The sequence below is a fragment of the Rhinolophus sinicus genome, linkage group LG03 (genome assembly GCF_036562045.2).
Source record: "Rhinolophus sinicus isolate RSC01 linkage group LG03, ASM3656204v1, whole genome shotgun sequence".
NCBI lineage: Eukaryota > Metazoa > Chordata > Mammalia > Chiroptera > Rhinolophidae > Rhinolophus > Rhinolophus sinicus.
The window spans coordinates 20915025-20936368 of record NC_133753.1 but is presented as its reverse complement, the minus strand read 5'-3'; the positions used below and the strand labels follow the sequence as shown (position 1 = coordinate 20936368).

The window sequence follows — 21344 nt, the reverse complement described above, 5'->3', positions numbered from 1 at the left end:
GCACTGTCTTTCTTTATATATTCTGGATGTTAACTCAATATTTTTCCTTCCTCCTGGGCGACAGCACTCAGGTTTCATGAGGACTCAATGGTTCTATTCTCTAGAAGTCTTCAGTAGCCTTGGTATGAGCCCTTCCCTCATTCTAGTAAAGAGGAGGAGATTTTAAAATGAGTGGCTGTTTACTTAAAAAAGGCCTTTGGCTGTCTCTGAAAGTGTGATAACTTCTTTCTGTCCACCAACATCTGATAACTCTCAAATTGTCAGGTGACTTGTTTGAAATTTATCCATGTATTTCAGATGCAATGGGAAAGGGATGATGCAGTTTGCCAAGCAATAATGACATAAAAGAATGTGTTTATGGGGTCTTCAGAGGTCTGTCCCTGCCTATAGGGGGCCTTGAAGAGTAGGTATGGGGCCATTGCCAGGTCACTGGCTCACCTGTGTTATTGAGACAAGGAACTGCTCTTTCAGAGAGCACCTGAGGTCGAGAGCGTCCCCATCACTTGGAATGCTTGTCAGGCCTCACGGAGAGTGGAGAGGCATTTTATCTCTCACAAGCGATTGTATGCCATAGCTTCTTCTTTTCTTATCCTCTTTATTTTCTCCCACAGCATGGTTCTCAGATTTATTAACAGCCTTTTCATGCCTTCTGCAGCCATCAGGAAGAGAAATAAAGAGGACTGGGAGAATCCAATCTTCTTGTGCTGGGCCCTCTTCACTATCTTGGTTTGTCTTTTGTTTTCCAACCTTTTTCTTTTTAAAAATTTCTGTGTGGCTGCTCTGCATTAGCCTAGAGTTCCTATTTCCTCTTCCCTCCTCTTTTACTGCTTTTAATTGTTTTGGTGCTTTTGTTTTCCCCTGGACTTGAGCACAGTGGGAAAGGTCAGCTGTCAGAAGAAGGCTGTCCACCGCTGATAAGGCCTTCGAGAGATTGTATTGGAGTCATTAGGCAGCAATGTCTCCCTGAAGTCAGTCTCCATTGCTGCAGGGGGAAGAAAAAACAAGCTCCAAGACTAGAAAAGGCACCCACATCACATAAGTGGCTTAGCGTGTGAGCACTGAGCAGCTCACTATGTACCCGGGACACTTGTCCAAGGGCCGACGCTGCCCAGTGCCAGCTCTGGTGGCTCTAGGACATAGATGTACATGCACCTCTGGATGTGACACACATGCAGGAAGTCTTGGAGGAAGGACTCGAGTGGGAAGTAGGCATCCAGCCTCCTGGAGCTCAAACTTCTGAAGTCATCTCTTCAGTTATGGAGTTCATGTGTCTATCCCATAGTTACTTTGCACCTAACTCACTTGTATAAAAATCAGAAAGCCTGGCATCTGGTCTTGGCTCTATTGCTAATTTCTTTGGACAAACTGAACTATGCCACGCTTGTAAAAAGAAGTAGAAAATGTGATTTTAAAAGTACCTTCCACTGCTAATAGCTTACCAACTCTACCTGTAAAATAGAAGTGAGGAACATATCTCTCCTTGTACGTGGATATGAAAACCAGTTAAGTCCTCTTTCTGTAAGTGCCTTGAGGTAAACCCAAAGTCAGAGGTCTTGAAACTCATCCATATAGCCTGTCTGTCAGGAAATTCATGATGAAATACAGTAGAGCTTTTAAAGAAATGGTGGACATCTTTTGAAGTGGGAGAACAAACAAAGATAAAAAATTATATGGATAGTAATACCATCGAGTTGCATAATGCTTTATGTGTTTTCAAAACCCTTCTTAATGACTTGGTCTAAGCACGCTCTCTACCTCAGACTATGCTAGAAAGGTGACATGCTAAAATCTGGTCGAACTCTTGTTTTCACTATCAACCTACTACATAACGAGTGCTCTCAATATATGTTCACTGAATAGATAAATAAATGATTGAATGAGTAACTTCAAGGCTTCAAATAACACGCAGTCAGTCAACTGTGTGTATTTGGCTCTCAGTAGTGCCGAGCCCAGTAATGTTATAGTTGGCTACAATGAGGAGATTTGGTAGATAATATCAGCCATGATGGTATGTAATGACATTGTGTTGGTAATTCCGCTGTCTTGCCATGGAAAAGGGAACTAAAAGGATAATAATTAGAGCGTAGCCAACTTGAAAGAGTCATGGAAGGGGCTGCTGTCCAGACTAGCAACCACAGAACCCCCAGAAGATCACACAGTGGGTCGCTTAGCCCCTGATCTCAGGGTGGTGCCTTTCATACAAAACGTCACTGCACTGCAGTAGCAAACAATGAGATTGAAGTTAGACCCAAGCCTAGCTGCGTTCTAAATTCCCTCATTGTCAATTATGGTTATTCAAATCGGATAGGCCTGAACCCTTGACTCTCAGCTTCCCCCTTTGAAAACTACCTAAATAGGTTGTTGTAAAGATTATATTAAATATTATCTGCATAATACTAAACCAGAGCTAAGACCCTGACAAACAGTAAACTTCAAAAAAAAAGGTAGCTGGCACCATCACCATCACCATCACTATCTCCATCACTGTCACCCTCACCCTCATCTCAGGGACTGGGAGAATTTCCTGGTATGTAAAACAGTGATAATCATGCCTCCTCCCTAAGTCATTGTCAGGTTGAAAACACACCATTGAAAAGGGCCTCTCACTGTACTGGACACACCAGAGGGACAGTGTTTACTAGCTCCTTTCTTTCTCCTTTCTTTTATGACGTCTTGTCTTCTCACTTTTCCACTTCAGTTGAGGGCATTGGGGCACTATTGCTCTATTGTAAAGCGGCCCAGTGTCATTGGTGGTGCTCAAAAGGCCTCAGCAGCTGGGTGGTCTTAGCTGGTTGAGGAATGGGTAGGGCCGTATTAGGGTGGGGAAGAAAGAATGATCAGCACTTAGGGACAGAAGACAGGCCTTTCCCTGCCAAATCTGAGTGCACCAGAGGCGATTCTGAAGCTTTTGTAAACTTCCTGCCTATTCCTGAAGTTATCCTAGTAATTCCTGAGGGAACACTACTGTCGGCATAAATCATTCCATACAATCTAATTAAGTTACTTATAATACCTAAGACACTTCTGATTGCAAATTCGAACAATTGGAAAGCAAAAACTGTTTGCTTGTGGTGGTGTGCAGAGATAATTGATGATGAGCTAGCTGGATCTGAGGCACCACAGAGCCTCAAAGAGCTTTCTGAATCCTCAAAGGGAGTCAGGTTATTCTTAGGATGACTTTAAACTTCATAAAAAGTAATATACCATAGCAATGAATACATTACTTATATGCTTAAAATGATTATTTGTTTTTCAAAAACCAGAAAGTCAAGTTTGAAATGGTTAGAAATTCACAGCTAACAAAAGTATACACTTAATTCAGGCTGCTTTCTTTGCCAATGATTCTAGGTAATTGAGAGTTTTTATTTGATCTGCCTAATTTTTTTACCTTCTGACATGTGACGCAGTTACAGTGACTGACCTTTCTGATTTTCCAGGAATTGTCTCCATTTTAGCACCGGAAGTCCAACATCCTGGGAAACTGCTCAGTCACAGGCAATTTGGAATTGTTGGTTATCCTACTTGAAGCACTTGATAAATGCCTTTTCAGGAGAGTGCCATGTTTTGGCCACCACCTGACTGACAACACACAGAGAAAGATTCTCTGGTTCACTGGGTCTTCAAACTCGGCTTTTGTTGACAAGTACAATTTTTACAATAAAGGGAAGGAGAGAAATAGGTTTGACTACTTTTATTTTGCCAAATAAGAACATTATCAAATTTTGTCTGCCATCATCATTTTTCGAAAGATAGGAAATTCCAAAACCAAAAGAATAGAAAGGAGTAGAATGAGATTTCTATGTTTCCAGTACCTAGTGCAGTGTCTGGCTTAGAGGTGGTCCTACATAAGTATTTGTTGTATGAATGAATATTGCATAAACTTAGCTTTTATTAAAAGGTGTACTATAGTGTCCTTATTTTCCTAATTGAAACATGGATTAGTGCAAACCTTACCTTGAGACCACTGTTTTGGAATCAATGGTTATATCCAACCAAGTCTATGGATTTTTTATTGCAAATTATGATAATGTCATTCTGATGTCTACCTCAATCAGAGGTTCATTTGAGTTGGTGTTGTCAGTCTTATGACATAGTCACTCCTGGAAAGAGATAAGACTAAGTTTCTGGGCCTCTAGATCCAAGAATGAGATTCCATTAACTTCCTTTTAGACTTTGGTAGCTGCCGTATGGAGATGTATCTTTGCTGATAACTGCATGGATGGATTTCACCACATCTGGCAGGAATGAGCCAGCAGTTCTCCTTGTTTTCTTAAATCTTGGACAGTGTTTTGATCTACCCTAACTTTTCTTTTCTCTGATTCATTCCCCTACCAAGTGTGGTCAGAAACCTCGACCGACTGGTGATCAGTACACATATGACAATTTCTCTAGGTCTAGGATTTACTGTGTAACATATTCATACCGTCGTGGGGATATCCACGTCATTCATTATTTTATCATAACTTGTGGATTAGAACAGTCGCTGATAAATTTCACTTAGTGTTTGTTTTATTGACATTATAAGAACTATAGATATCCATCATAAATGGCTATACAAGCTGCAAAACCGAACCAATTTGAGTTTCTATTTCAGAGAGTCTTATAATCCCAGTTTTATGGGCTCTTTTTAATAATAAGTCAACTAACTTTTCCCTTCTGCAAGCCCTGAGCATATTTCTGACTGTAACTTCTGGTATCATAACCCAGAGTCCAGCTGTTTGACCCTGGCGTGAATTCACTGAGCAAATTCAGTGAAATTGCCTGGATGATTCAGCATCTATAAGTGGCTTGTGAATCATTCTGACTGAGAAAGAGGGTTGCCGTTTTAGAGTCAATGCATCAAAAGTGGGTTTCCTTACTTATGCTCTCATAATGAAATATTTTTAAGCATTTATGTATTTCCTGAGTTGCAAAAGTACAAAATTCCCAGAATTTTTTTTATCGTTTTTATTATCTATATTCATACCCCAAAGTACATGATTGATACATCTAAAAGTTTGCTGACAATCAAGTCTTGTTGGGCAGATAGTAGAGGTTCCTGTAAAAGTCGCAGAAGGGTGCTTTATAAAATTGAATAATGTACATGAAAGTGGTTTGGAAAATGTGACATACTATGCAACTATGTGTTTCCTTTTTTTTTTTAAAGAAATGGATAGCTCATCTCCCACAGGAATATTCTTGGTAGAGGTCTTTGTAAAAGAGACTCAACCCTCAATAGGAGGCAGCACCATCGAACAGGAAAGCATGTAGTATTTGAAGGTTAACCTTGGTTTGTATGTGGATCTGCTGCTTTTCAGCTGTGGTATTGTACAAGGATGTCACCCCTTCTAAAGCTCAGTTTTATCATCTGTAAAGTAGGGCTAGTAAAAGTTTACTTCACAAAGCTCTTTTGAGAGTTCAATAAGAAACCTACCAAGTATTCCGATAAAAAAAGCTCTCCTTTCAGATGACACATGAACACACAGATATGTTGTCTCTATTGCTAGTACATTGATTCTAGTGGTAAGTGCTTTCGATCTCTTGTAATTTCAATCACCCAAAGAGGTCTTGGTTAATTCTTGTCAAACACTATGTATATAGTGCTTGTTATATTCAGACCCTCTGTATCGAAAGCCTGGAGCATAATACAGGCTCAATAAATGTTAATTTCCTGTTATAGTATGGCAAAAACAAAATCTAACTCTGGAAAAAACTCTGCTAATAGTCTGAGATGAAGAAATGCTTAAAATGAAATAAGCACTTTATTCTAGTTTTATGTGCACCATTAGTACTATAATCGAATTTGCAATCACTAAAGATTTTTCTCTTTTATTTAGGCTTCGTAAATCAGATCACTGATTTTTAAGTCTGTCTCTATTTTAGAGAACTCTTCCTCTCCACATCCCCCAGCTTTTTACATACTCCATCCTCACCCACCCCTAGGTTCTGATTCTTTCATTAATTACTTTAGATGCAGGGTATTACCAGTCCCTTCTTGAGGGTGCTGGGATGGGGCAGTTTTAATTTTTATCCCTACCAGCCCCCATATCCTCACTGCCACATGTATAAAAGAAATACACACCTAGCCATAAAAGAAGACAGCCCAGGCTTCCTAGATTTGTACCCTGCATTGACAACGGTCCCCAGTTTGTGTCTCTGAACAGGGGTGTAATCATGTAGGCTCTAGTTCTCAACACTGGAAGCTTTGAGAGTACTGCAGAAATGGTAGATTAGCCACATTTAACAAAAGAGAAAGTTTTCATTATGTCATAAAAAGCCTTATTGATCTTGTCCAGGCATTGACTTCCAGGGCCTTTTAACAAGCCATTCTGTCTAGACTTGCAGGCTAGCGCCCACAGCACTAACAAAGGAGGAACCAGGCTGCCTGCTGCAGGGGAGGCCAAAGCAATGGGCACAGATTCAGGTTTCTCAGTGGGGATTTTCTTTAAGAACTAGGTTGATTTTATCCTGCTGTGGAAGAAAAGGGTTGGGAGGTTTGTACAGATGTACTGTGACACCCCCCCCCACCCCCCATCCCCCCGATTCCAGCCATGTTAGACTCTCAGGGTTTGCCATGGAGCAATTACATGGTGACAAATGAAGGTGGCTTCTCTGTCCCTCGGCTTCCATCCACATTTCTTCCTCTTGCCCTTCGGAAGCCAGGCTGCCCTCTGTGATGCCCAGACCCTGAGCAGTGGGTCTCCAGGAGTGGGGAAGGCAGTGAGTGAGCAGCAGGAGGAACTCACTGTGAGCCTTTCAATTCAATGACACAAGTTTTTATTGAAAACATTCTGGGGTATGTGGGAGGTTTTGGAAAGGTATGAAAAATTGCTGCTCAAAGCACGTGGTTGAGGAGTTGACATCTACATATAAATTAACCTAAGAATCACTCACTATTTATTGGGCGATTAGATGTCTTATCAGAATGATCTACAGAGATCACTTTTTTTGAAAAAACGTATGAACTATTTCAAATATAAAAAAAGAATAGACCCTGTAATAGAGGGTATTATAAACAATGGTTTAGCTATCTCCCAGACTGAACAACTTCTAACGTTTTGCCATTTTTGCTTTATATCCATTTATAAAGACTTAGTCTTATTTCAATCCCTCCCTGGTTCCAATGCTTCTCTCCCTTCCCAGAAGTAAATGCTACTGGAAATTGTTGGGTAAATTTCCTCTATGTATTTTTTTTTATTCTTGTTACATACAAATAAAGCTATAATATATAGTGATTAGTAATCAGCGTGTGTGTGTGTGTGTGTGTGTGTGTGTGTGTGTGTGTGTAAATGAGTGGAGGTAAAGTTTCTTGGCCACCCACAGTTTATATTCATTATTTATATATTTTGGGCTGAATGAGGGAAATATTAGGTAAAAGTCCTTAACACCTATACTTCCCTGTTGATCACGTGGCAGTTTTTAGGTTTCCTTTCCTCTTTTAGGACCAGTAATCATTTGAGCGCCTGAAGTTTCCATAGGAATTTTTGCATAATATCAAATTGTCTTGTTCTGTCTGGATGCTTAAAGGTGGATAGTTTCACCAACAAGATAATTTAGATATAGATTTACTGAGGCAGGAGGTAGATTAGATCATATTTCCTAGGGTTTTTCTGATGTTATAGTGATGATATCTTATGAATGATTCTTATTTGTGTTTGTCTTGGACAAAAGAAAGATTTTACAGAAATGAATATTTTAAAGTCCATTTGGGTTTGACAATCCATATTTATTGCTTCTAAATATCTAAATATCTGTATGAGTTTTCCCAAAAGGGTCACCGATGACCCTTTCATGACTTTTACATTTCTTTCGGAACAGTGTGTGTGGCTACAGTGAGGATCTAATTTAGGTAGCAATTAGGGTCAGTGTATGTGTCACTATTAAAAAAATATATCATTTCAGATGACCTACTTCCTGCTCTTGAATAGCTGTGGATATTTTCAATATTATTAATTTTGTTTGTATCAAAATTACGGTCTATCCTCTGCTCTCCAGTTCTCTGTACCTAAGTTATTTTTTTGTCCTCATCGCTTCCATAGAATATAGTCTCACAAGGAGGCATTTGCTACTCCAGTACAGTTGCCTTCATTATTGTGTAACTTGATCCAAGAAGCAGTATGAAAAAAAATGTAGATTATTCTTTTTGAACGGGGACAAAGGTGAAAGGATATGTAAGTTTGTTGATGTGAGTAATTTCTGCATTTTTTTTTTTTTTTAATTCAAAAACTTCCAAACACAGTCTGAAACTTGTCTCCAAGAAAGTGACCCTGGTTAAATTCTTCACTATTCTAATCACCCATATCCTCCGTATAACTTCAAGAAACAAGTCTTTGTAAACATGGTGGCACAGAGATGGCTTTCACATTATTATACATTTATTTATCATTGACCTAAAGTAGTTCCAGATGTGTCTGTCATCTTCCCAATCAGAGTGAAAGCAATCCAAAGACTGGTTGTCTGAGGTGACAACCATAACATTTGGAATCATTTGAGGAACAGACACTGGAATGAAACTGGTGGCCAGGTCAAGGGTCCAAACATCAGTTGTGTTGCTGGTGGAGCTGGTTTAGAGAATGTGGCTTTGATCTGCCATCACATTGGACTTCCTTGTAATTTTCCTCCTGAAATAAATCCAGCCCCTCAGCCACAGGCAGAACAGCTAGAAAACCACAGGTCTTCTTCTACACAGGCATAGTCTACTCTAACAGGTTTTACTGCATGGGGGAGCCGAGACCAGAACTCAAAATCCTTGTAGGAAGGGCAGATCTGAAGGAGAAAGAAAGGCAGGTCGCACGGGAGTCGTAAGTACCTAATGAAGAAAAGTCCTGTGGTGTCAGATCCTTGTGTTGGTCCTAAGACCTATGTTGTCAGGTCCTTACTAGATCACCAAGCAGATGAACTGCTTCTCCTTTCATTGGAGGAAGTGAGTGAGACAAAAGGAGAAGGTGGAAGTGTTACCGCAAAACTATTCCCTCTAGAAAGTGGGGAGGAAATGTTCTTGTGGAGTCATGGGGACAGGGAAATGGAGTTCCCTCTCAAGATAGAGTGCGCTGTTTGTGTTCAATGCTTGTTTGATTGACTGATCCACAATTAAAATGTGAAACCAGCAGTGAAAGAAGCATAATTATAGTTTGACTCATAAGGATCTGGTGGTTAAAAGAAAACAAAATGTACAGCATATTACACAAATTATTATAAGTGGGCAGGCAGGCGTATGCGTCATAATTGCCTCTGGCCATGGTTTCTTAGCAATATCCATTCTACCTTGGAAATGTCTTCTGGGTACCTTTTCAATTCTCTAGCCATGTGTCTATCTACTGAACCACACACATATAATTGTGCCACCCACAAGCTGACGCTCTCCTCTGCTGGTTCTTCATCCCCAGTGCCTCAAGAATATGGCAAGCGAGGCCTGAGCCTGCATCCTGAGCCTGCACACATGCCCGCTACTCTAGCCATGTTAAACGTCTCACCATGCCCTGAACACCCTGTGCTTTTCTGTTGACCACACTGGTGAATATGCAGTTTCTTCTAATTGAAATTTCATCCCTCCCTTTGTCTGGTGAACTCTTACTTATACTTCAAGACACAGCTGAAGTTTGACCTCCTGTAGGGAGTCTTCCCTAACACCCAGGGTCTGTTACTTTTCCTTCTGTGTACCTACATCACCTATTAAACATTCACTACACTACATTGTAATTACTTATGTATGTGTGCATTCTCAACAGCAACAATAACAGCAACAGCTAACGTGTCCATGGCTGGAAACTGGACCATGAACTTGATCTAATTCATGTCTCGCAGCGACTCTATGAAACATGTACTATGTTTATTCCCATTTTGTAGTTTAGGAAACTGAGGTTTACAGAAGGTAAGTAATAAGCTAATGTTCCATAGAGTTAGGTAAGTTCCAGAGCTGGCTGTCAAACGCACGTCTGTTCAATTCAAAGCTTTTATCATTACATTCTATGTCATCAAATTCATAGTCCCACTATACTCTGAGTTACAGGATGGTGCCTTATTTAATGAGAGTCCCTGTCAGGGTCTGGCACTTAGTAGGCATTCATGTTTTGTTTTAGCTTTATAGTTTCTCTTCTTTGGTAAAGTATAGGTTAAAATTATTCCTATTCACAGGGTTGCTGTGCAGCTTAAGTGCATTCAGCACTGGGCACGTCACCTAGTACCTAGTAGACACCTGCACATACATATTCCTTAAATGAATGAACAGAAAATTTAACTTTTATTGTAATGCAATTGAGAGCAATGCCATTAGCTTTCTAGTGACTTCAGTGAAGCGTGATTTTCTAGGCCATTCTTTTGTGGACTGAAGCAGCTTCTCTCACCGGGATACTGACTGTTTATTTTCCAAGTGACAACTTGATTTACTATTTTCCTTCTCATCACTTTCAAGAAGTATCTGCAGGCTAGTGAGTGACCTAGGCAGCATAGAAAAGTCCATTTATTTCTCGGCTGCATCGTTCCTACAGAAAGTCTTTGAGGATGAGGGTTAGAAATGGCCTCAGGAGGTCGGATTTCCTATGTGTTTGCTTCTGTCGTGCAGGATTGCTCATAGTGACACAATTTGCTGTCTGCTGATACATTCCGCTTTTAAAATACCTGTATGATGGGATGTGGCAGGTAAAGGATTCATTGTTTGTCCTTGGGAATAGCTCTGTAGTTTGGTCTATCCAAATGCTTTGTTTGGCTCTAAAATACATCGTAAGGGAGATGGTACAGGAAGAACCAAGTGTAGTCACTTGTGCAATCTTTTATCTTTCTTCCTCAATCAGTGTGTTCCTCTTCTAATTCTAGCAGGAAATGTTACTAGGTGATATGTAATATAATTCACTCTAGTAAAAGGATTTCTGCTTTTCCCTCATTTTTGCAAATGTGATCATCTCACCTCACAGCTCAACAGCTAATTTGGGTGTCTGCCCACAGCTCATAAGAGGCCCTTAGAGATGGGTGTTCTTGTTCCAGATGTTGGATTCTTAGCAGGTTCTTAGCATGGAAAGGAAACAAAATTGTGCAAGCACAAACTCACATTTTTGCTTTTACTTGTTCCTTTGCTAGCAAACTACCCAAATTGCTGTTTTAACTCAAGAGTTTAGTGCATATGCAGCCCCCTTGCCCCAAGCAATGGGCCAAACAGTTGTGGAATTGTGGGTTTATCTAAAAGTTTATTTCTGCGTTGTGTAACTCCTGCCTTGGGCTCATACTTCTTTCATCATCACCAGGGATTCTTTGCCTGGGAAGCAGTGGCCAGAAAAATTGGGTGATATGTCAGGTCACAACTGGAGACCCTGAAACCTCTCATTGCAACTGCACTCGTGGAGGAGGGACCACACTATCCCTCCTGAGTTTTGTGGACCAGAGGAAAGGCATCAGCAGACCAGCCCCAGGACCGTAGGCCACCTCTGTCTGGCAGGGAGGGCAGCGGTAGCCCATGTGTTTTGTGCCTCATTAGCTCCAGGGTGGGTCAGGCCAGGATGGCCAGCCAGGGTTATCTTTGCATCAGTGCAGACTAAAGTACCATGTTGCTGCATGATAGCCAATGGAAGGAAAAAGGATTCAAAGAAGAGGGCAGTTTTGCCCTTGTCTCTGGGGCACTTCCTCAGGAAGCTGGCTTCCACGCCCTTTCTGGAGCACAGTAGGTGTTCTGCTCAGGGCCAGTGGTTACAGCCACTCCAGAGACCGTAGCATTTTAATAGGCTCTTCCTAGTGGTGCCTCAAAGTTCCATTTCTAAGGCTGTCTGGTGGAGGTGAAGAGTGTGGTCTTCTCAGCTTGATATTTTCCAACCTGCTCCTAGAGAATTTCGGAGTAGGGCCAGCCACCATCCATGTTCCCTGCTTGGGCTCCTGCTGCTGAGTGACCTGGCACATGTCATTGTCCCTGGTTTCTCCTTTTCATACATTGAACTCAGTGCAGCTGCAGGATCCTGGATATAGGGTCCTGGGCACCTACCCTCTGAGAATTTCAGCTCCTGCCAAGGTGGTGGTATGATGCAGTAGCAAAAAATACCACATCAGGGGACTAAGAATCAAGGAATGAGAATCAGGGGACTAAGCTTTTGGAACTGGGCTAAGTGCTTCCTAGTGCCTTGGATACGCTTGTCTAAACTCTGCTTGTCTCCACTCCCTTATGCTGGTGTAATCATAGCAAAGTGACCTCACAGAGTGTTGAGAGAATACAAATAACGACTAAGAAAGCCTTTGGATGTATATGATATTTTAGAAACTGAGAACATCTGTTTGCAAATGGAGCTAGGATCCTTCTTTTCCCATTCTAACATGTCGTCATTTGATCCCTTTCATGTCTAATGCTCTGTCCTTGTCCCTCCAGTTTTGCCTGTGGCCCCTGGTTTTTCTTGGCTGCTTTGGGGTCTTCAGTATCTAGTCTTTGGCTTCCTCCAGGGTCTCTGGTTTGCCAGCATTTCTGCCTCTTGGTTCCTTCAGTTATCTCTTCTAGGAAACTTTTGCTTCTATTCTTGCTCAGCCAAATGCAATCCTCACTCAGGAACTATATCACCAACCAGGTCAAACCAGTCCCAGGCACCCCCTGGAAAAGAAGTTCACATGGGTTATCATGTTTTAACTGGGCTCTCTGACTTTAGTTTTCTCTTCTTTCCAGTTTACTCTCAGTGCAATCTTTTAAAAATACAAATTGGACCCTTTGTCCTCTCAGTAAATTTATGCAATGGCTCCTCATAACCTTCAAAGTCAAGTTTAGATTTCTTGATCTCAAAGCCTATAACACTAAGTTGTCAGGAACCTCAGGTCCAGTTAAACAGTGATATGCATTTCTCCCCACTTTTTAGATCGCATAGTAAAAAAATATACTGAATATTTTAATCCACTCTGGAATTTCTCAGAGAAATAGAGTTATTGTATACATAACTAGTTGGGTGTTTTTTGGAGGAGAGAATGGAAACTGGAATTGAGTAAATGCTTGTTAATACTATGTATATATCAGCACTGGGATTAGCAAGTCATTTGAAAGATCAGAACTTTACATATCTTATACATCTGATTTAAAAATTTGAGCTATACATATTGAGATTGTATCCAGTTTTTAATCAATTGGACACTTACAAATAACGGGTAAATGATTTGTTATCATACCGAGTTGAGTTCTGCTTTTCATGCAGTGAAAATAATATTTTTATTTTAACACATATGCAATTGATTGTAAATTTTGGAGTGATGTAATTTATATGGATCTAAAGAGTCCATTAGCCCTGTCAGTGCCTACCCTCTTGCCAGGCTGGGGCTTCATGCTAATCTGTTGTGTACTGTGTTACATATTCCCCTGCATTCACTGCCTCTACCAAGGTGACTGCATTGTCTCTTCAACCTCCTTCCCAGTGTAAACACTGAGTATAGGAAACAGGTTTGGGGCTGTATTACATTGTCTTCGTGGAGAATTGAATGGGCTTGGAAGTGCAGCTTTGTCAGTATTTGAGTTTGCACATTGTAGTTACACTTGACTGTCAGCTTAGTATGGTTTTCAAGGTGATAAGAAAGTACTTGAGCCTTAGCTACTGGAAGGAAATTAAGACAGATCGGGATTTTAGGAGAAAAAGGTCAGCGATGAGAGTATACTACAGAGCAATTTCTTCAAGGTCCTCACTTTTTCTCCCTCCAAGCCCCTTATTTGCTCTTTTAAAGATTGGGTCATGCACTGCCAATGCCTCTCCTCCCCCTACCGATCAGGAGGAAAGGGTCCCACGAATTTAAAATAATATAATTGTGCTTATCTAAAATATGACTTAGAGAGTAGCTTTCAGTGGTCTGTTGTCCCGTGACGAGTTGAGGAGATAGCCAGAATCTGGGGTGCTCACGCTGCTCTTCGCGGCCTCCTCCAGCCCAGGGAAGAAGGAAAATGGGAAAAGTCTTCATTGAATGCAGAGATTGGGAGGGGTATGAACTGTTTTCTTTAGGTGTTTGCAAAAGAAGGCTGTCCCATTACCTTTGGTTAATTTGCATGGGGATTAGCATAAATGTGCATGTGATTTACATACTTTTTCTCACATTGGCTTTTTATTTCTTGTTTACGTATTGTGATATTCTCTTCTCTACCATGATGTCATTTTTCTTCTATGGCCTTCCACATAAAACAAATTCTTTTGTTTTAAACACACCCGGAAGGGAAACATTTCTTATAATGCGCGAAAGTGATTTACATATGGTGGAGGGAATATGTTTCTGACTCCGTTTATCCAAGGTTTGGGATGGTTTGGAAGTCAATGCATGGTCCCTGGAATTAAAGTAAAGTAGGAATATGTGTTATGTCCAGAGTGATGACCAAAAGGAAAGGCAGCTGACGTATAGAGAAGAGTCCAGAGGCACTAGAAATCCGGAAGAACACTAACTGTGTCGTCTTGGATAATTCAGCCTTCGTAGCCAATGTCTTCTTTAATAAAACAAGGGCATTAAATCGGTCTCTAAAACCCCTTCTAGCACTAAAATTTATTATTTTGACAGACTCTTTGGTCTAATTATATGAAAAATATTAAGTACCACATAGTACATTAAATAATATCCTGGTGCCTTGCTGTTCTGTGTCAAGCCGTTCGCCTTTAAAGGGTAGTCGATGATTAAGCTTCTCTTTCGAGGCCTCCTCTCTTTCCTCATTTATCTCAGTTCAGTAACTTAAATGTTTAAAGAAGACACCCATTAATATAGCACGTGTGGTGCCAAGGGCAGGCAGAGCAGTGGGCTCTGCGCACATAGGAAAAGAGCTTAGTGGTGATAACTTTATTTGATTTAACACCTTCTCCTCTTAGATCAGGGTCACCTCCAGGGCTACTGGACAAGGGCTTGTCCAGTTGCATTTTAACGAAGCCATTTCTTCAGAAATGAGAGGAGAGATCATGACAATAGACAGGGTACCAGGGGAATTGGTTGAATCTGTTTCAAACATACAGATAGTGTCAAATTTCTACTTGATTTTTTTTTTTTTTTTTTTGCGATTGTTGGTAAAATGCATCAGGCATGGGTTATATGCTGAGCAGTACTTGCTGCTGATAGTATATGTGTATGAGACACTGTGGTCACTTATACGTGGACAGATCCCTTTTGCTTACCAGTTATATCTGCAAACAGAAATACACAGGTAGACACATCATTGAGGCTCTCTAGAACATACAGGACCAGCTTAATCTCTTTAACTCTCTGGAGTAGGAAGTTGACTTTCATGTTTGAATGATGACATAATGTTATGATTAATTTAATAGTACGTAGTGGGTAGACATCTCCCCACATTATAAGAGTGATTCCTTTACAGCTCTTGCCTCATGATGAGAAAACACTTATTTCATTTTACTTTAGTGACTTACCAAGGCCTGTGATGGTTGATAAGAACTGGAGTTGAGGTGAAATTGGCTTTGGCTAGTAAGGTTGAAGTGTAATTTTAGAAGGAAAAATAGAATTCACTCAACCTTATCTTGTAGCCCCCACCCCTTAGGGGGAAACTGAATATCTAACCTTGTATTGGTGCCCACTTATTTCCATTAGTGAGGTGCTTTTGACAGCTTTTGGCCAACCCTGATGTGAAGAAGGCCACTCTAAGTCATGCTGCCTGGCAGAAGGACAAATGGAAGTCCACATGCAGTGCGTCAAAATTATACATCAAAGCAACAAATGATTAAATAAAATATAGTTTATCCTCTTACCTTGACAAATATACCTTTGAAACTACCTGGTAAGCCAGGTTTACATTTAGAATTTTTGGATTCCTCAGAGTTCTGCATTGGGAAAAGCTAGCACACAGAGAACCAGCCCCTCTGGTCTTCAGCTGGCCTATCCCCCTCCTCATCACACCTTTGGTTCCATCCTGTATCACAATGGGTCTGATAGAAATGCACGTGGGTGCTGCAGCCCACATGGCCAGGCTCTGCCCAAACTCCTGCAAACAGTCCCCCACGGCTGGGCCACAGACCATTCTTCAGCTGAAGGAATGCACATGAACAGCACAATTTGTCTTCAGAAAATGGATCCAAGGAAGAGGCCTGCACAAGCCCTGGAAACAGACTTGGTGCTCTTTGGGTAGGAAAGTACAGGATCCCAGTGCCTGGATATGGTCTCGTAAGAGAGTTGGGCTCCAGTGGAATGCCATCTTGGCTTTGTAGGCTCCTAGACCCATGGGGAGAAATGGTCTGACCAGGATCATGTGAAACAGGAGACCATCTCTCCCCCACCCCTGCCCCAGAGCAGAGGCCCCTTTGAGTCTAAGGGGGTATTGTGCTCTTAGCAGAGAATATTACCAAATTTCATTCTGTTCCCTTGTCCTCATCTGCTTGATCACCTTCTCAGATACACGCTCCTGTTTAATAACCCAGTCATGTTCTACCGGGCTCAGGACTCTACCATGGAAACCAAAGTTAGCAGGGTATTGATGGATAGAAATCAGAGCCAAATCTTTCAGGGTAATTGATTTTTAGTTTTTTGGTCAATAAATGTTACCCAGAGCTAAAGAACCCTTTGTCAGAACAGTTAATTATCCATTCTAAACCAGCTCCTCTATAAGCATTTAAAAGCCATCACTGAAGCAAAAGCAATGTACACCTCACTTGACCATTTTTGCATGACATTTCCCTTCAGGTTTTTTTCTGAGAAAATGTGAAAGGTGGCTCGCTCTCCCGCACCATCATGTTGGTCTTCTACCCTTGTACGGATGTGTAGTTTCTCTGCAGTTTGCTTCTCTGCTAGTTTCCCTAGCACTTAGATATCAGCCTTGCGGAAGAGTCGGAGGGAGTGTCATGCTAGTGTCAGCTCACTGGCAAGGGCAGTGCCCTGGGGACATGTTCTCTTTGGTATTTGCAGAGATCTGACTCATGCCAGCAAGGATTGAGTGCTTACCTCTTTTTCTTTTCTTTTTTTCCCCCTGCAGCGCGAGAGGAGAATGTGGCTACTTTCCGAGGCTCAGAGTACCTGTGCTACGACCTGTCTCAGAACCCAATCCAGAGCAGCAGTGATGAAATCACCCTCTCCTTTAAGACCTGGCAGCGGAATGGGCTCATCCTGCACACGGGCAAGTCAGCTGACTATGTCAACCTGGCTCTGAAGGATGGCGCGGTCTCCTTGGTCATTAACCTGGGGTCCGGAGCCTTTGAGGCCATCGTGGAGCCAGTGAATGGAAAATTCAACGACAACGCCTGGCATGATGTCAAAGTGACACGCAACCTCCGGCAGGTAATGCTGAGGGGAGAGAGTGCCCGGAGGCACATCTTAGGTAGTTGGGGAGGAAGGTGGTGAAGCAGATGGTGCGGGAGGTGGAGAGGGCTATAGGTACGGTTTGGGTTTGTTGAAGTCTCACTTTCTCCCAGTCTTTGCAATTTCACAAGAAAAATTAGTAGAATATGCTTCTCCCCATACTTCAGTTCTCCATTTCTACTTGTTACTTAAGAAAAACATTCATTTGTATAGATAATAAAAGTTATAATGAGTACTTTCATTCCGTTTATTCTGCTTTCCTTTTTATCATTTTCTTAATTACATTTGAATCTTGTCATATTATTGTTAAATTCCATTAGAGACAGTGTTTTGTTTCTACAGCTTGGTAGACTTCCCTCATTCTTTGAATATATGTTTTTCTTTTTAATTAAGTTAGTCATTATCATGATGCCATAATTTTAATTCCCTCCAAAAAAAAAAAAAAAAAGTCTTTCTTTTTTCTCTTCCTTTTAATTTATCACCCCTTCCCCAATTTTATTTTTTTTGGTTATTATGTTAACCTCTAGCCTTGGGATGAATTAGCTGGAATCTTTCTGAATTCCTCTGTTTCTCTGTTCCTTGGTGCGGTGGTCCTACTTTATTGCCCCTGTCTCTACCTCCAAGACTCTTCAGTTGATTGGGAGGCCTGGAAAGTGGAAGGACCCAAATAAAAAAGTCAACTATGGAGCAGCCTTTCCTGGTTCTGTCCGTGCTTGAGAACTCCCGTCGCTTGCTGATTCTAAGCAGGCAACTCCGTCAGGTGACAACACTCTCAGAAAGCCTTAGCCAAGTGAAGTTGTCTTCAATTTTATAACTACTACTAATAAGTGTAATAATAATACCTCACCGGCCCACATCTGTTAAAAAAACAAAACAAAACAAACAAAAACCTTTTCCTACAAAAGTCAAGGTCTGTGCCTGAGCTGAAACTGCCTTTTCCACGTTGCGATTTCCACTTGGTTTTTCTTCTTGTGAATTTGTCATTAAACCCGGTGGGGCAGCATTCATCCTTTAATCAGAAAACATTATGCAAATTTCCAGAAAGTGCTTATCAAATTTTCCTCTGCAATATGATTGATTTCATGCCTTCTCATGTAAGTATGAAAGCGTAAGAACTGACAGGTGTTTGCATATGTTTTCTGTTTGATAAAAGTGTAACTCCTTAATAATGCTAAATAAATGGAGATGGCTCACACACATTGGAAACACAGTATTGGAGACACCCGTTTCCATTCTTAAGTACGTCAGGAAAGCCACCTGGTTGGGAGATTCTATTCTATCTGTGGTGAAGTCTCTAAATAACACAAGACTGAGAGGATCCAGTCATCTTCACAGACACGGGTTGGGCATTTTTGAATCACTGTTCTGTTTTATTCTCCAAGGCCAAAGAACCCTATTGCTGATGTTTTTCTCCATCATCCCCCATCCATACTGCCTCAGAAGAAATCTTCTCAACTGTCAAGAGAGCCCCAATCAAATTTCCGTTTGCTAACATTATAAGGGCTTGAGTTACAGAGAATAGGCCAAAAAGTGAAATATGCCCTTTTGCCAGTTTGGTCTGGCAGGTACACAGTAACATCTTTTAGGTGTTAGTCAGTGGAGGGGGGAATTTTCATGACCTGGGGAACAGAATCGGGTTGTGGCTGTCCCTAGCCAATCTGTTTCTTTAACTTTGTCTCACCCCACAGATTTGTTTGCTATTCTAGAAATGATTCCAATTAGCCGGAGAAAGGCTCACTTTTATTTCTATTAAAAAACACTTTTCTAAAATAGGATCGGGCTCCAATTCAGTTCTTTAAATTGAGAGGAGGATAAACCAAACTGTAATTCAGCTATTAGTTGTCCTGTTTCATCAGAGCAAGCAGAGGAAAGCAACCCTGGAGGGTTTCTTTTCTAAGTTCTGAAATCCAGCTCCTCTTGGCCCTCGGAAAAGCCGTTTAGCCTTTCTACATCACCATTTTGTGACATGGTGATTACGGTCCTCCCCAGCCATGTGTGGTGGCTAAATATGCAAAGTGCCTTATGTTCCAGAAGGATTATGAGCTCATCCATGGTCTGGGTGCCAGACTCACTGTGACATGCGCATGATTTATAGGCCGAGTATTTTGTCACAAAGGTGAATGTGTCTGTCACCAAGGATGCAACTAAGCAGAGCTCAGTTCTAGACAAAGCTACAGAGTCCCTACGGTGTTGGGACATTTTTGGTAGAGGGAGTATAAATGTCGTAGGGACAGTGCACCTAAGATTAGACCTCACTGAAATCCTGAGTGAAGTTTGTACCCAAATGCAATTTATTGAAAAGAGAGGGGAAATCTCAGAAAAGCAGAGTTGATTTTATAAATGTAATCCTTTCAAGGCTGAATCATCTAATATTATTTTGCCCATTAAAAATACATTTGTAACATCTTTTTGAGTTCCCAGGATACATTTGAAGGGGTGGGAAGCTCCTGTCTATTTCAATTAAATTGTAAATCACTTCATAAATATTTGATAACAAGCTTATGGCAGTTCCATCTAACTTTTTGGTAAGGTTGAATGGCTTCTGTGTCAAAAATTCATTTGAGGAAAGCTTACTTGGAGTTCATTACCAAATAGAGCAGAACTTTCCCCATTTCTTCCTTCATGGTCATCTCTTCATGGTTCTGCCTTTGAGCCAAGTGAGGTCCATGGCCAGGAACTTTATTGGGGTTCTGCTTAAAGGAAGGAATGGGGATTTTCTGTTCCAAACTGTAGCTGGGATTAGGGGCCAAAATATTTCTGTGGGGATTTTTTGGTTTTGTTTGTTTGTTGGTTGGTTGGCCCATGACCTTTCCTGAGTCCAAAATCACTTGAATTACTCGATAAGCCACTTTTGTCAAACCACAAACACAAAACGGGTTACCAGTCTTCCAGCCTTCCAGCCTCCTGCTCAGGGTGTGTCGGCACTTGAGCGTTGGGAAACAGCAAGGAGCAGGCTAATTGCAGGGCCTCTGTTATGTTCAACCTGCCAGGCCCCTCCGCTCTCCGTACAAGAAATGGCTTAAAAGCTTGAAAAGCATTCTTAACGAGAAATGTGGGATGGAGTGGAGAGGGATTCCAACGGGAAGCATTCTGGCCAAGTGAAAAAATAACAGTAAATTCTTCGGGTAATAGAGAAGCCTCCGACTATTTTGATGTGTTCTAACCGCACAGTTACTGTAAACTGAGAGGATAGGAAAGAGGAGACCATTTCCCTCCTGCCACACAAATCCATGCAAACTCAGTTGGGCTCATGGAACTTTACGTTACCTATGTGAACCCAGAGTAAGGTACATAGTGTCGCCTTCCTATGCTAGATGTGACCTGCACATGTTTTAAGTGCTTTCCATGCTAGCAGAATGTCATGATCGTCCATGCTTATCGTCAGAGTCAGATGTGAAAGAACAAATCCCCAATGTATTAGTATTTCTGCTCTATCCATTTACCTACATGTGGAACGATAAACTTTGGGGGTCTTTTCTTTCAGGACAGGTCTGGGAATATGTATGTGCTAGAGGGTGGGAAGGGAAAGGGGGTGGTGTTCCTTCGGAAGAGCCCTTGGCAAGTAAGTATGATGCTAATTCTACCTGGGGTGAGGTTGTTCTGGGTGGTATTTGGAAGAAGCTGGGAGTTAAAATGACAAGGTAGACTGCACCTCCTTCCCTGGCTGTGCCCAAGGTGCCGAGGTTTTCCATAGAGTCTTGGTCTCATTGTCGTCCCCACTCTCTCTTTCTGTGTTGGGTGCCTTTCTTTTGAAAAACTAACACAAGATCATTCATGCAATGTGTCATTTTACTAACCGACTAATGTACTAACACCCTAACGACTCATCTTTGTTTTTTAGTTTTTTTAATTAACAATCGTTCTGTTCACAATTTTTAATTTCCTTTCTTCCCCCTTTTCCGCAAAGCACTCAGGCATCGGACACGCTATGGTAAACAAACTACATTGTCTGGTAGATATCATTCTTATTGTCTCTTATTTTGGGTTTGCCGTGTGTTGCCCCCCTTTTCCTCCCCCAACCCCCCTTTTATCCTCTTTAGACTTGTTTCTTCTTTTAAAACTTTTGTTGAATTAAATGCAAGTTTTTCTTTGTCTTAAAAAAAAAAAAAAAAAAAAAGAGGGGGGGATGCACCTGTCCTGCAAATGATATT

The 21344-nt window shown here is 41.3% G+C and overlaps 1 protein-coding gene across 38 annotated transcripts in view; it reads left to right on the top strand.

Moving 5' to 3' along the window:
- The window catches only part of NRXN3 (neurexin 3), a 1514302-nt gene that overhangs the window by 420065 nt on the left and 1072893 nt on the right, over positions 1-21344 (top strand). For 24 of the 38 annotated variants that reach the window (XR_012494580.1, XR_012494579.1, XR_012494578.1 and 21 more), the window contains 2 exons: positions 16871-17172; positions 21101-21124. Coding sequence is in view for 35 of the 38 variants with exons in the window: in XM_074327136.1 (XP_074183237.1) it covers positions 16871-17172; positions 21101-21124 (326 nt within the window). In the remaining 3 variants the exon portion in view is untranslated. The remainder of the gene's footprint in view (positions 1-16870; positions 17173-21100; positions 21125-21344) is intronic. The other 14 variants (XM_074327135.1, XM_074327134.1, XM_074327137.1 and 11 more) reach the window with 1 other exon arrangement.